General features: G+C 45.2%; 1 protein-coding gene across 2 annotated transcripts; it reads left to right on the top strand.

Annotated features, from left to right (window-relative positions):
- The first annotated feature begins 10,322 nt into the window (after positions 1-10,322).
- On the top strand, positions 10,323-15,369 carry pygo2 (pygopus homolog 2). 2 transcript variants are annotated; one of them, XM_081376650.1, is made up of 3 exons: positions 10,323-11,158; positions 12,282-12,331; positions 12,506-15,369. In XM_081376650.1, exons 1-3 carry the CDS (start codon positions 11,113-11,115, stop codon positions 14,141-14,143), a joined length of 1,734 nt encoding a protein of 577 aa, XP_081232776.1. In that variant the 5' UTR covers positions 10,323-11,112; the 3' UTR covers positions 14,144-15,369. The 2 variants fall into 2 exon arrangements, with proteins under 2 accessions (XP_081232776.1, XP_081232777.1); XM_081376651.1 differs by having other exon boundaries at positions 10,323-10,426.
- Positions 15,370-15,813: the final 444 nt, after the last annotated feature.

Raw genomic sequence — 15,813 nt, forward strand, 5'->3', positions numbered from 1 at the left:
ACCAGCATCTATCAAACAAACTATAGCATGTCCAATACTTCCTCATACTTTTTGATACTGGATAGTAAAAAGCTACTACTACTTCAAAAGTAATAAAAATAAGATACAGTTATTTATATACTATATTAAAGGAGAAGTTCACTTTTAAAATGAAAATTCTGTCATCATATACTCACCCTCTTGTTGTTTCAATCCTGTATGAATTTCTTTCTTCTGCTGAACAGAAAGGAAGATATTTAGAAGAATATCAGTAACCAGACAGTTTTTGGGTCCCAATGACTTCCATAGTATATTTTTTTCCTACTATGGAAGTCACTGGGACCCAAAAACTGTCTGGTTACTGATATTCTTCTAAATATCTTCCTTTCTGTTCAGCAGAAGAAAGAAATTCATACAGCTTTGAAACAACATGAGGGTGAGTATATGATGACAGAATTTTCATTTTAAAAGTGAACTTCTCCTTTAACACAGTCTCACCCCCAAACGTCACATACTGACGCGTCTTGACCAAACGGCAATATACGACGAAAAGGGTACCCCTAAAATGTCCGTATGTGACTATTCGGGTTATGGGTAGGTTTAGGTATGCGTTAGGGTACCGCTAAGAGGCGCTGCTGGTGCGCTTATGTCTTCGTCTCATATGGACGTTTTAGGGGTACCCTTTTCGTCGTATATTGCCGTTTGGTCAAGACGCGTCAGTATGTGACGTTTTGGGGTGAGACCGGGCTGACTATATTGCCAAAAGTATTGGGACACCCGTCCAAATCATTGAATTCAGGTGTTCCAATCACTTCCATGGCCACAGTTGTATAAAATCAAGCACCTAGGCATGCAGACGCTTCTACAAACATTTGTGAAAGAATTGGTCACTCTCAGGAGCTCAGTGAATTCCAGCGTGGTACCGTGATAGGTTGCCACCTGTGCAATAAGTCCATTCGGGAAATTTCCTCACTACTAAATGTTCCACAGTCAACTGTTAGTGGGATTATAACAAAGTGGAAACAATTGGGAACAACAGCAACTCAGCCACGAAGTGGTAAACCACATAAAAAAAATCACAGAGAGGGGTCAGCGCATGCTGAGGCACACAGTGCGCCAACTTTCTGCAGAGTCAATAGCTACAGACCTCCAAACTTCGTGTGGCCTTCAGATTAGCTCAAGAGCAGTGCGTAGAGAGCTTCATGGAATGGGTTTCAATGGCCGAGCCGCTGCATCCAAGCCTTAAATCACCAAGTGCAATGCAAAGCGTCGGATGCAGTGCTGTAAAGCACGCCACCACTGGAGTCTAGAGCAGTGGAGACGTGTTCTCTGGAGTGACGAATCACGCTTCTCTGTCTGGCAATCCGATGGACAAGTCTGGGTTCGGCGGTTTCCGGGAGAACGGTACTTGCCTGACTGCATTGTGCCAAGTGTAAAGTTTGGTGGAGGGGGGATTATGGTGTGGGGTTGTTTTTCAGGGGTTGGGCTTAGCCCCCTTACTTCCAGTGAAAGGAACTTTTAATGCTTTAGCACACCAAGAAATTTTGGACAATTTCATGCTCCCAACTTTTGGGACGGGGATGGCCCCGTCCTGTTCCATCATGACTGCGCACCAGTGAACAAACCATTTTGGTGTGGAGGAACTTGACTGGCCTGCACAGAGTCATTACCTCAACCCGATAGAGCACCTTTGGGATGAATTAGAGCGGAGACTGCGAGCCAGGCCTTCTCGTCCAACATCAGTGCCTGACCTTTTTTGTTAACCTTTATTTAACCAGGAAAGAAGACTCACTGAGATTAAAACCTCTTTTACAGGAGTGTCCTGGCCAAGAACGCTTCTAGAAGAATGGTCAAAAATCCCCATAAACACACTCCTAAACCTTGTGGAAAGCCTTCCCAGAAGAGTTGAAGCTTTTATAGCTGCAAAGGGTGGGCAAAACTCCCATCAAACCCTACAGATTAAGAATGGGATGTCATTAAAGTTCATGTGCATGTAAAGGCTAGGCTAGGTTGGGAGGGAGCATAAAGAATCATTTTCACACATGAATTTGAGTCCAGACCTTAAATTCATCGAAAGTCTTTGGGATGTGCTGGAGGAGACTTTACAGAGTGCTCGACTCTTGCATTGTCAATACAAGATCTTGACCAAAAATGCATGCACCTCTTGATGGAAATAAATGTTGTGATGTTATTTTCATTAAGAGGTGCATCAACTTTGCATACTGTCTGTATACACTCTGAGTATGACCACACGTTTTCACGTGTTTGCCCTATCCTTAACAGCTCTCTCATATGCTCTTGGAGGATGGCTCTGTTCTTGAATTGGATCACTGCAGGCGTCACAAGAGACTGCTTATCGGACTCAGCTATCATGATGATGAAGTAAGAAAGGTAAAAAGAGAGGGATCTTAGCATACCGACTGAAAGGAAAGGGGGAGGGCTGGTGTCAATTCACCCCTTTTCCCTGCACGTTAAGTGTCTCTAATACCAGTGAAATGATACTGAGGCAACACTTCGTCCGTTTTTAGCAGCGTGTTTCCCTTCGGCTATCACGTATTGCTGCTATTCTACCCTTAACCTTGGGGGCCGTATAGACTCGTGTATATCTGATCTGCAAACAGTCATTAACCCCATCACCTCTGTCACCCCTTCACCTAACCTTCACTGTGGTCTTAACCTGGCTATGACAGCAGCCCTGGATTAACAATTCATCTCGATTTAAGGTAATGCAGACGGTAACTCAATCCTGAGTGTTTAAAATTAACACTAATGGGTCTTGAAAAGGGCCTGAGAAGACAGAAATCATTCATGAGGAGAGCTCAGGAAAGACGCACCAGGATGATGTCAATGAAATGATTCATAACTAATGATCAAGGGTGGATCAGGGCAAGGCAAATGACCGTGCACCTTTGGACCAGGACTGCATCTTACATTTGCATTGTGTGATTTAATGCAATGCTCATCATTAAGTGAAGGCCTGTTTATACCAAGAACGATAACTATAAAGAAACTTATCCACCTTATTTTTAACAGCCATTTTATAAATCGAATGTGTCTGGCTTCTGGTGTCAGTTATTTTTAGCTGTAAAACAGCCCGTTATGCTGCTTGATATTGCAAATTGGTATTTCTTAATTTTTTAATGTATTTGTAATTATCTCGAAGTCTCGAACATTCGCAGAAAATAACTTCCGTGTTGCAAAATAATAAGACACCAATGCCCGAATCATTATCATGTTTTGTTCATTACAAGTTTAGTCATCTTTCACTTTAAATGCTCGAGCTCTTTAACGCAGGTTGGATTCTGATTGGCTGTCAATGTTTTATAAGCTGCGAAAAAATCTTTCTGAAATGATTCCAACGATATCGTTCCTCTGTGCCGTTATCGTTATACAACCCCAAATCCAAATAAAGTTGTGACATTTTGTAAAAGGCTGTCATTTGTTAATTCTCTTTAACCTGTGTTTAACTGACATACAAAGAAAGAATTTTCAAAGTTTTCACTGACCAACTTAAATGTATTTTGTGAATATAAACAAATTTAGATTTTGATGGCTGCTACACACTCCAAAAAAGTTGGGACAGAGGCAAAATAAAAGGGGAAAGCTTATAGAATATCCAAGTTAAACTCTTTTGATCTTAGTCTGTGTAGGGAAGGCAGGAGACCTCTGTTGAATGTGTGTGACCTTTGAGCCCTCAGACACACTGCATGAGAAACCATCATGCTACTCTGTTGATTACAGTCACATGGGCTCGGGAGTTCTTTGGAAAACAGTTGTCACTTAAGGGATAGTTCGGCCAAAAATGAAAATTCGGTCATCAGTTACAAACCTTCATGCCGTTCCAAACCCGTAAGACCTTCGTTCATCTTCGGAACACAAATGAAGATTTTTGATGAAATCCGAGAGGTTTCAGTCTCTCCACTGGGAGCAATTGATGATTGCTGTCTGCGGCTATATTATTTATTCATTTATTCTAATCAGCATCAGTTGCATTTGAAGTTCCTAATTTTTAAGTCACTCTGAATAAATGTTTGAGGGAAAATTAATTAAGCTTAATAATTCGTAATGAACAACCGACAGCCTCCACAGAACCTCACACCAACTATGGTGATTTACAGGAAACCCATTTGGTGAAAGCAGCATTGCGGTTTTTCTTGACGGTGAAGAAGCTTGCTGATGAACCTGATGACAGTGCCTACTTTGTATTCAACATAAAGTACAGGAAACCAACTAAAAGTAGGCCTACACCGACCTTTCTGCAGTATCTGTTGGGTATTCAGAAGGAGAGCTACAGTTGTGCTGAGGCTTATCAATTACTTCAAATGTGCCGTGTGAATATTCCCAGAGTGAAAATGCTACCATTGACTGGACTGCAGATTGAATTGTACTGTTTTTGAGGAACCTGAAATATATTTTAAAGTTATATATTTATCTTTTACAGTTTTGTCAAGATTTAAACTCTTAATGTATAACAATATTAACATTATACATGTGCTTCCGTGAATTAGATGTTTATGTACAGTATTGACTATTCTGAATGGATTTACTTATTAACTATAAGGTAATTATTTTTTGAACTTTTTATTCTATGGATGTTATTGTCCCTTCCTTGAACTGCCACCTTAACGTGGTGGAGGGGTTTGAGTACCCGAATGACCCTAGGAGCTATGTTGTCCGGGGCTATATGCCCCTGGTAGGGTCTCCCAAGGCAAACAGGTCCTAGGTGACGGGTCAGACTAAGAGCGGTTCAAAAACCCTTTATGAGAAAAATTATACCGAGGACCGTGACGTCGCCCGGTATGGCGCAGCCGGGGCCCCACCCTGGAGCCAGGCCTGGGGTTGGGGCTGGTATGCGAGCGCCTGGTGGCCGGGCCCCCCCCCCCACGGGGTCCGGCCGAGCTCAGCCCGAAGGAGCGACGTGGGGCCGCCTTCCCGTGGGCTCACCATCTGCAGGAGGGACCGTAAGGGGCCGGTGCGGAGAGGATCGGGCGGCAGTCGAAGGCAGGGACCTCGACAACCTGATCCCTGGACACGGAAGCTAGCTCTAGGGACGTGGAACGTCACCTCGCTGGCGGGGAAGAAGCCTGAGATTGTGCGTGAGGTTGAGAGGTTCCGACTAGAGATAGTTGGGATCACCTCTACGCACGGCTTGGGCTCTGGAACCACACTCCTCGAGAGAGGATGGACTTTTCACTACTCTGGAGTTGCCCATGGTGAGAGGCGGCGGGCTGGTGTGGGTTTGCTTATAGCCCCCCAGCTCAGCCGCCATGTGTTGGAGTTCATCCCGGTGAACGAGAGGGTAGTTTCCCTGCGCCTACGGGTCGGGGATAGGTCTCTCACTGTCGTGTGTGCCTACGGGCCAAACGGCAGTGCAGAGTACCCGGCCTTCTTGGGGTCTCTGGAAGGGGTGCTGGAAAGTGCTCCAACTGGGGACTCCGTCGTTCTACTGGGGGACTTCAATGCCCACGTGGGCAACGACAGTGACACCTGGAGGGGCGTGATTGGGAGGAACGGCCCCCCTGATCTGAACCCAAGTGGTGTTCAGTTATTGGACTTCTGTGCTAGTTACAGTCTGTCCATAACGAACACCATGTTCAAGCATAAGGGTGTCCATCAGTGCACATGGCACCAGGACACCCTAGGCCGTAGGTCGATGATCGACTTTGTGGTCGTTTCATCTGACCTGCGGCCGTATGTCTTGGACACTCGGGTGAAGAGAGGGGCGGAGCTGTCAACTGATCACCACCTGGTGGTGAGTTGGATCCGATGGCGGGGGAGGAAGCTGGACAGACTCGGCAGACCCAAGCGTACTGTGAGGGTCTGCTGGGAACGTTTGGCCGAGTCTCCTGTCAGAGAGATCTTCAACTCCCACCTCCGGCGGAGCTTCGACCAGATCCCGAGGGAGGCTGGAGATATTGAGTCCGAGTGGACCATGTTCTCCACCTCCATTGTCGAAGCGGCCGCTCGGAGCTGTGGCCGTAAGGTCTCTGGTGCCTGTCGAGGCGGCAATCCCCGAACCCGGTGGTGGACACCGGAAGTAAGGGATGCCGTCAAGCTGAAGAAGGAGTCCTATCGGGCCTGGTTGGCTTGTAGGACTCCTGAGGCAGCTGACGGGTACCGGCAGGCCAAGCGAACTGCAGCCCGGGTGGTTGTGGAGGCAAAAACTCGGGCCTGGGAGGAGTTCGATGAGGCCATGGAGAAGGACTATCGGCTGGCCTCGAAGAGATTCTGGCAAACCGTCCGGCGCCTCAGGAGTGGGAAGCAGTGTCCTACCAATGCTGTTTACAGTAGAGGTGGGGAGCTGTTGACCTCAACTGAGGATGTCGTTGGACGGTGGAAGGAATTATTCAAGGATCTCCTCAATCCCGCTGTCACGTCTTCCATTGAGGAAGCAGAGGCTGAGGGCTCGGAGGTGGACTCGTCCATCACCCAAGCTGAAGTCACCGAGGTAGTCAAGAAACTCCTCGGCGGCAAGGCACCGGGGGTGGATGAGATCCGCCCTGAGTACCTCAAGTCTCTGGATGTTGTGGGGCTGTCTTGGTTGACACGTCTCTGCAGCATCGCGTGGCGGTCGGGGACAGTGCCTCTGGGATGGCAGATCGGGGTGGTGGTCCCTCTTTTTAAGAAGGGGGACCGGAGGGTGCGTTCCAACTATAGGGGGATCACACTTCTCAGCCTCCCCGGGAAAGTCTATGCCAGGGTCCTGGAGAGGAGAATACGGCCGATAGTAGAACCTCGGATTCAGGAGGAACAGTGTGGTTTTCGTCCGGGCCGTGGAACACTGGACCAGCTCTATACCCTCTACAGGGTGCTGGAGGGTTCATGGGAGTTTGCCCAACCAGTCCACATGTGCTTTGTGGATTTGGAGAAGGCATTTGACTGTGTCCCTCGCGGCGCCCTGTGGAGGGTGCTTCGGGAGTATGGGGTCCGGGGGCCTTTGCTAAGGGCTGTCCGGTCCCTGTACGACCGAAGCAGGAGCTTGGTTCGCATTGCTGGCAGTAAGTCAGACTTCTTCCCGATGCATGTTGGACTCCGGCAGGGCTGCCCTTTGTCGCCGGTTCTGTTCATAATTTTTATGGACAGAATTTCTAGGCGCAGCCAGGGGCCGGAGGGTGTCAGGTTTGGTGACAACACGATTTCATCTCTGCTCTTTGCGGATGATGTTGTCATGTTGGCCTCATCAAATCAGGACCTTCAGCATGCACTGAGACGGTTTGCAGCCGAGTGTGAAGCGGCTGGGATGAGAATCAGCACCTCCAAATCCGAGGCCATGGTCCTCAGTCGGAAAAGGGTGGCTTGCTCACTTCAGGTTGGTGGAGAGTTCCTGCCTCAAGTGGAGGAGTTTAAGTATCTTGGGGTTTTGTTCCCGAGTGAGGGAAGGATGGAACGGGAGATTGACAGACGGATCGGTGCAGCTTCTGCAGTAATGCGGTCGATGTACCGGTCTGTCGTGGTGAAAAAAGAGCTGAGCCGCAAGGCAAAGCTCTCGATTTACCGGTCAATCTACGTTCCTACTCTCACCTATGGTCATGAGCTTTGGGTCATGACCGAAAGGACAAGATCCCGGATACAGGCGGCCAAAATGAGCTACCTCCGCAGGGTGGCTGGGCGATCCCTTAGAGATAGGGTGAGAAGCTCGGTCACTCGGGAGGAGCTCAGAGTAGAGCCGCTGCTCCTCCACATCGAGAGGGGTCAGCTGAGGTGGCTCGGGCATCTGTTTCGGATGCCTCCTGGACGCCTTCCCGGGAAGGTGTTCCGGGCGCGTCCCACTGGGAGGAGACCCCGGGGAAGACCTAGGTCACGCTGGAGAGACTATGTCTCCCGGCTGGCCTGGGAACGCCTCGGTGTCCCCCCGGAAGAGCTGGAAGAAGTGTCTGGGGAGAGGGAAGTCTGGGCATCTCTGCTTAGACTGCTGCCCCCGCGACCCGGCCCCGGATAAGCGGAGGAAGATGGATGGATGGATGGATGGATGTTATTGTTGTTTATCAATAAACAATGTTTGTCTTGTATTTGGTTTCAGTTTTTCATTTTGTTTATCAAAAAAGTAATAAATGTAAATAAATACATTTTATTTATTAGTAAAGCAATAAAGAGTTCAATTGGAAAATGGTGCCTTGAAGCACCAGAAAAGGTTCCTGACCATTCTTAATAAGAAGGGTTCCTCAAGAAGCTTTTAGGGTTCCTCAGAGAACTGCCTCTTTGCCTAGAGGTTCTACAAAGGGTTCCGCCAGTGGGGCAAAGTGAAGAACCCTAAAAGGTTCCTCCAGGATCCTTTCATTTCTACAGTGTGGTGTTGGGATGCATCCGTGCAAAGGGCATGGGTGACTTGCATATGTGTGAAGGTACCACTGATGTGGAGGAGTATATTGGGATTGTTCAGAGACATTTAATGGCATCAAGACAACATCTTTCTTGGAAAGCAAGACAATGCCAGGCCTCATTCTGCATGTGCTACAACAGAGTGGCTTCGTAGACACTCTATACTGAAGTGGATGTGCTTGAGTGTCTGCAGTCCAGATCTGTCTCTATTGAAAATGTGTAGCCCATCATGAAAAGGAGAATCAGACAATGAAGACCACAGACTGTAGAGCAGCTCTCTTGCAAAACTTCAACAATTACTATCCTCAATAATTACAAAAAGTGTAATTAAAAGGAAAGGTGACACAGTAAACATGTCTCTGTCCCAACTTGTTGGGTTGTGTAGCAGCCATCAAAATCAAAATCTGTTAATATTTATGAAATACACTTAATTTGGTCAGCGAAAATCTTTTCTTTGGACTTTTTTCAGTTAAATAAAGGTTAAAGAAAATTCACAAATCACATATTCTTGATTTTCTGTCCCAGCTTTTCTGCATTTGGGCATGCTGCAGTTGTGGTGTTGACATTTAAAACGATTTTTTTACAATCATATCTTTGTCGTTATTGTTACAGTTATCATCCTTGGTGTAAACGGGCCTTAACTGACCACAAAATTATGGCAGATGTTTTCATAAATGAAAACGTGCAAAGAAAAAGAAGTAATAAAATGTCGAAAAAGATTCCTCATCAAAGCTTTTCTGGAGAAAACAAAAAATCTTTATACCATTAATTGGTTCAATATCAGACAATAACCCTGATATTGTACTTATAGGAGCATGTCAAATTCAAAGTCTAAAACATACAAAATGCAAGCAGCAAGCAAACTAACTAACTAACTAAATAGTGGAATAATGCAGGATTACAAGCCTGTGAATTTATCTAGTTACTGGAGTTAAATCAAGTTACTTTTAATTTACAAGACATGCTAAGTTCATTTATAATGCACAACCTAGCCTATATTGTATTACAAGGGTGTACCAGCCTAGTGTGCTATTTTTAGGGCAGTGTGAAAGTATCATCCAATCAGTCAAAGCAGAAATATTTCAAAACAGTAAATGGAGTGTCAATAATAGCTCTGAATTGGTCTTTAGTGTTGTCCTGATACTTTTACAATTGATGCCCCAATGTTATTTTCAGTGTTGGTTCTTTGTATAACCACTAGAGGTCGACAGAGACTAACTTTTAGACTATCTCTCATCTTTAGGTGAAGAAAACAAGTTCAAGGGTTTCGGTTGAAGGTGTACAGTGTTAAATCGGCAACAAGAGGGCAGCAGAGTCAGTGTTATAATTATTATTATTTTTACCTGTCTCCTGAGATCCAAAGCAGGAGAAGCATTCCGTCTGTCAGGGTGAACAGTAGCTGTAGTGTGTTGTGATTTGGATTAGCAGCTGTTACTAACAAGGAGTCTGAACAGCACTTCTAAGATGCATTTCTTCTCTTCTCCAGCTTGCTTCCTAATCTAGTCGTCAAATAAACAATAAATAATAAATAATACAATTTAAAAAATCACGTTAAGTGCAACCGAATCCTGTTTTAAAACTACAACTCCACTCATGCAGCTGAACCATTCAAGCATTCAGACGCGCCCATAACTGAATCGGAGGATTAACATTTTCTGTTTTATAAAACTGTCAGAGTATATTTCCTCCAAAATTCTATGCATAAGACCATAAAACATTTCTAATTATACTATTTTACAACACCACTAACAGTTGTGAACTCAACGCAAAATGCACACCGCAGAATCCCCCCTCCTCAAAAGCAAAGGTGGTCTGATCTAGCACAGTCCAAAATGGTTATTACACGGGGGCGATGATAAATATCTTGACCAATTTCAGAAACATTATCAGGCATTTATCATGTTTACCTCAAAACAGTATCCCCAGTATTAAGGTACATACGAAATAAGTCTATAACATGACTGTAAACGTAAACATTTAGTGAAAATCGCTTACTTGTCTTAGCCCGGCCTCCCCTATTTTCCACACATGCCCTGCGCGAATCGACTCCGGCTGTCCCTCTTTGTCCGGCAACGAGTAGGCCGTAATTAACATGGCCATTTTCGCGTTTGGGGATAAATATTAAATCGTAAGTCTATTTGACATTGATTGTTTGTCATATGCGGGTTGACATCCATGTCTTGATGCAACAGTCAGGTGTATATGAATGAGCTGTGTGAGCAACGTTTAACGCCTTACCTTGCTTGCTGATGGCTAAACGGCTAACGATAGCTAGAACGCGAATTCAAATCACGTTTGAATTAAATTCAAACCCTTAATGCGTCATTTACAGTCGCATTGCCCGCTCGAATCTAACGCGCTTTAAAATGGGGAGAAGAGCTTGGTATGCTTGTATCTAAATGTCACTTAGACAGCCATCCAGGTAGAAACACATCTGTATGTGAACACATTGCAGGCAGGCAGATGTGTATTCACATTCAGTCCATCCCAATCACTTCTCTTCACGACTGTTTTTTTTATTAACATTTTCAGGCATATCTGCGATGCTCTACCAGATCGCATTGTTATTTGGGGGTGCACACGTGTAAACGCTCAGAGATGACAAATCCGACTCAAAACATGAATGCATCTTTCAGACATGTTGCTGAGTAGGTGCCTGACCTCGTTGGCCCGTCGGTACACTTAAAATTAAGCAACTCACGCGCAATTCCTGGGGCTGCGGGGTGATACTCGTTGGACCCGAGGAGCTTTTCGTCAAATAAACTAATTTCTGTAAATGAACGGTGTCATGGCACCGCACCAACAGTCATTTTAATGGCGGGACAGCAGGCGGGACAGAGTCAAGGAAAACGAGGCAAAGGTAGGAAACTGTCAATCAGCGCATCTCTGTGTCCGAGCGGGAATCCACACAGCTGTGGCTGCAAATCTCCCTTTTCCCTGTCCGCACATGCCTGAATGTTCGGTGGCCTTGTTTTCGTGGGGATCTGTCTTTGGGTAGCTTTATGTCAACCTCGCATCACTTGTCTATCTACGCGTGTTCGTTTGAGTTTTTACACGCATTGCATTCAACTCTTTTTTTCCCTACGTATTTGCCCTAAAGCAAGCCTCTTTCCGGGGGTCAGGGTTTGGGATCTCTTAAGGGTTGTGTAAATGTTCATCAGCTTTAGAGTGTTGTCTTCAATAGAGATAGACCGATATTGCCTTTTTATGACTGCCTACTTAAGACAGGTTGATAGAAGTGTCTGATAACTGATTATGCAGAAACATTTGTTTTAAATTCTGTTTTTTTTCCTGCTTTCTGATGCTACAATCAAACTTTTTAAATATTTTTATATAATGTATATGAATTTGACCATAATCACAATTTTTTTGTGATCTAAATGGTCCAAATTTATTTCCATATTCATTTTGGTCCTTTATTATTGTTCAGAATTCAGAAATATTTGATAATTATTTTTAAAACAACATTAAGTGACTTTACCTGTGAATACTGTAGTTAGGTGCTGGTCTTTAGAGACTGACCAAAAAGTGTAGTGTATTAGCGAACCCAATGTTACGGAGTAGTCTACATAAAAATATCAGTCAAACCAATTATCAGTCTATCTCTGATCTTTATTTTCTTGTCATAAAGTTTAATAACATGGTATACACATTAATAATCAATTTTACTTTGATTTGATGTGATTGATTCTCAAGAATTGTGTGTTAATTGGAGGTGCTGAAGTTGTCTCTAGTTTTTGCACAAAAATATTGACTTAAGACAAAAACTATCTACACTAAGGTTTACAGTTAATGTTAGCTGTGTGAAACACAATGATCAATTAAATGTAGAATGTCCCTGCTTCCTAAAACCACCTGACAAATTACAATTTAAGATTTTTGCATGTTTTTGATAGAGCTCAGAACTTTGGTTTTGGTCTAACAGCTACTCCCTCCCCCCATTTTTGTTTATCGTTCCCCTTTTTCCATTTCTGCCTCCACAGGTTCCCAGATGAAGAGCCCAGAGAAAAAGAAGAGGAAGTCCAATGCTCAGGTTAGTTTTTGTATTAGTCTTTTAGTGGACTGACTTCCTCAAGCCGAATATTAACAAGAATAGAATTTAATGACTATCAGTGCATGAAATATATTAACAATGTATTTATTGAATACAATATAAGACATAAGTCAGTGTCAGCAATTAATTTTCTCCCTTTGTATATACTGTTAGGGGGCGGCGTTTTCCCACCTCTCTGAGTTCGCTCCCCCTCCTACTCCAATGGTTGATCACCTGGTGGCCTCTAACCCTTTCGATGATGACTTTGGTCCGCCATCGAGATCTGGAGGAGGGGGTGGTCCGGGTGGTGGCGCTTTTCTGCCCAGCCCAGGGGCTGGTGGAGGTGGCTACGGTGGGCCCGTTCCCGGTCGAATGGGAGGAGGTATGGGATTCATGGGTGGCCCCGGAGGACCTGGAGGTGGACAGCCTGGTCGACGACCCCCTTTCGGTCCACCAACACCAAATGCTGGACCACATCACCCTCTTGGATTTGGCGGCATGACAGGCTTTGGAGGTGGTGGAGGCGGAGGTGGTGGTGGAGGGGGATTTCCACCAGGAGGCCCATCCCAGTTTAATATGCCACCCAATTTCAGCCCTCCCATGCACCCTGGACAGGGCTTCAACCCAATGCTGTCACCTGGAGGAATGGGTGGCGGTCCAGGAGGTGGAGGAGGTCCACCTCATCCAAGGTTTGGGATGCCTCAGCAACAGCCTCCACATGGACAAGGTGGCCATCCCTTCAATAGCCCACCCTTACCTGGTGGCCCTGGCCCTCGCGGGCCTCCTCACGGCCCTATGAACCCTATGGGGGGTATGGGAGGTGGAATGAACATGATGGGAATGGGTGGTGGAGGTGGTGGGGGTAATATGGTGGGTGGACACCCTGGGATGCCTCAGCAAGGACAGTTCCCTCCTCCACAAGATGGCCCGTACCCTGGATCAAGTCCTCCTGTTGGTGATGAGGGAAAGAACTTTGGTGGTCCAGGTGGTGGTCCACCTGTTCCCTCTCAACAGCAACCACCTAACCTTAACCCCTCCGGTCCTCCGTCCAACAATGCCACCCCTGGTCCGTCCCCAGCCCCTGGACCCCCACAGCCTGGAGGAGGTTTCCCAGGTCATCCAGATGTTGCACAACCCAATCCCAACACTCCAGGACAACCCCAGTCGGCGCCTCAACCCCCCAATCCCAACTCGTCCCCCACAGGCCCACTTAACGGTCCCCAGCCTCAACAAGCGCCAACCAATCAGCATCCTCCACCCAACTCCACTGGCGGTCCCGGCTCCAACACTCCATCCAACCAGCAACAACCAATGCCACCAAACTCCGCTCCAGGGTCAGCATCCTACAATCAGCAGAACAACGCTTCTGGAGGTCCAATGCCAAACCAGCCACCCAACTCCAACCAGAACAACCTTAACAACAGCAGTGGTGGGAACACCCCAGGTAGCAACCCCAATCCTCCATCCAACTCCAACTCTACACCCAACACCCAGTCCCCACTTCCCAGCGGACCCGCTCCGCCATCTGCTGGCCCAGGCTCCGGTCCCCCAAAACTAGGTGGAGGCATGGTGTTCCCTTGTGGCCTTTGCTTGTCAGAAGTACATGACGACCAAGAGGCCATCTTGTGTGAGGCCTCTTGCCAACGATGGTTCCATAGAGACTGCACGGGCCTAACTGAGCCAGCGTATGGGCTGCTAACTAGGGAGAGCGCTGCGGTGTGGGCCTGTGACTTTTGCCTCAAGACAAAGGAGATTCAAGCAGTTTATGTGCGCCAGGGACTGGGACAGCTGGTTGCTGCAAATGATGGCTAAGCGAGAGAGGAAGAAGGGGGAAGAGGGATGTTTGATATATTTCTTGGTGCTTCATGTCTTGTGTTTCACGGCGAGGAAGTGAAATGGAATTGAAGAATAAACCTGAGAACCCAGAGGAGAGGAGACTCTGATGCTACTAGTTGCATTTGTTTCTTCACAGCCCTCATAAGCACTTTCAGGGCCCATGTCTTTGAATGAAATGCATTGTACCAGATGTTGGAAATGTTTGTATATAGAATATCATGACACGTTTTCAAAATTCAGCTGTTTTTGATTGATATTTCACTCATTGTCTTCATTTCAACTGGGTGACAAATTTGGAGAAGCAGCTTGATTCTGGCCACAGTGAAAAGTAAATTTGAATATGTATGTACAAGAATTTAACTTTTAGTCTTGTGTGATTATACACATGATCAGCCTCCAAAGAGCTGTCCAATCTTTTTTTCTTTCTTTCCGAAAACTCAACCTCTTGATCTGCTAAGCACTGATGCCAACTTGCTACCTCAAAATTTTGACATGTCTGGCTAAGAATGCTTTGATTAAGGCAAGAGCATACGGTCACCACACAACCTCTCCTCTCAGTGATCTCCATTTCAGTATATCCAAAGGAAACCGGCAGCGTCCTAAAAGACATATAAGACATGTAAATAATCAACATTTCACTGTGTTCGTTGTTGAATACATGGGCGATCCGACAAACTGGGGTCCTGCGATTCTTTGTCAATGAAACTCTAGATTGTTTCTCTTCATGGTCAGCTACTCAATGTTCTTGACACGAAAGTGGACAATGATGGTTGGTGGCATAGCCGATAGCGGTAATCCATAACCGTATCAGTGTAGTCTTTGGATTGCATGTAAACCAATGCAGTACTTCGTCAGAACTGTTTTAATCGTTACTTTTACTGTTCCGATTAGGCCACGTCCTGGGCTATGAAGTAGACCAAATAACAGAACGAAATCAAATGTTGTCGCAGAGAATTTCTTTAGTTTCATTTCTACATTTCTGTCCAAGTTGCCTTTTTCTTATTTGTTACTCTTCATGTACCTGTGTGTATGCTGTTCAATGTGCTTGCTCTGGTGCCCTCCATTTGCCAGCGATGTGCCGTAATATGGGGGGTGTTCTGGGCTCTGGCTCTGTACTGAAAGAAGTAAACTGAATTGTTTTTTTTACAAGTCTTTTTTGTGACTTTTATTCTATTAAATTTGGGTTGAAAACCCTCTAAACTAAGTCAAGAAGTTAAGGATATCTGTTTTCTTTAAACGTTAATTTTCTGCTTTTCTTCCTGAAGTGAACCACAATGAGATTCTATAAATTAGTATTTAAGAAAAATAAATAAATATATAGTGATTTTATTTGTTCTATATAAATATAATAAAATGATAATCAATTTGTATGTCAATTCAGATGTCTAATTCACCCTGGGTTCCCTCTAAAATGTATTTAGAATGGCAGTTTTTATACGTGAGTAAAGTCTGTGGTTCACGTTATTTCAAGAGATGTTTTGTTTAACCTAAACCTTAGTCTTTGCATTTTGAAGCTGCTGTGTTTTTTAAAAAAAAAAGTAAAAAAAAAAAAAATCTCAATAAATAAAATTAAAAATCCCATTCTAAAAAGCAGCTGGAAATGGAAGAGGAAACGAATGTCTTGAAAATGCAAATTTTTATCCCGG

This window comes from Scardinius erythrophthalmus (genome assembly GCF_964197995.2).
Source record: "Scardinius erythrophthalmus genome assembly, chromosome: 10".
NCBI lineage: Eukaryota > Metazoa > Chordata > Actinopteri > Cypriniformes > Leuciscidae > Scardinius > Scardinius erythrophthalmus.

Bases quoted from the DNA above. Each gene is read 5' to 3' on its own strand.
- pygo2 (XM_081376650.1), top strand. From the start codon at position 11,113: ATGGCGGGACAGCAGGCGGGACAGAGTCAAGGAAAACGAGGCAAAG. The intron at 11,159-12,281 runs GTAGGAAACTGT...CTGCCTCCACAG, and splicing joins TCAAGGAAAACGAGGCAAAG to GTTCCCAGATGAAGAGCCCA. The intron at 12,332-12,505 runs GTTAGTTTTTGT...ATATACTGTTAG, and splicing joins AGAGGAAGTCCAATGCTCAG to GGGGCGGCGTTTTCCCACCT.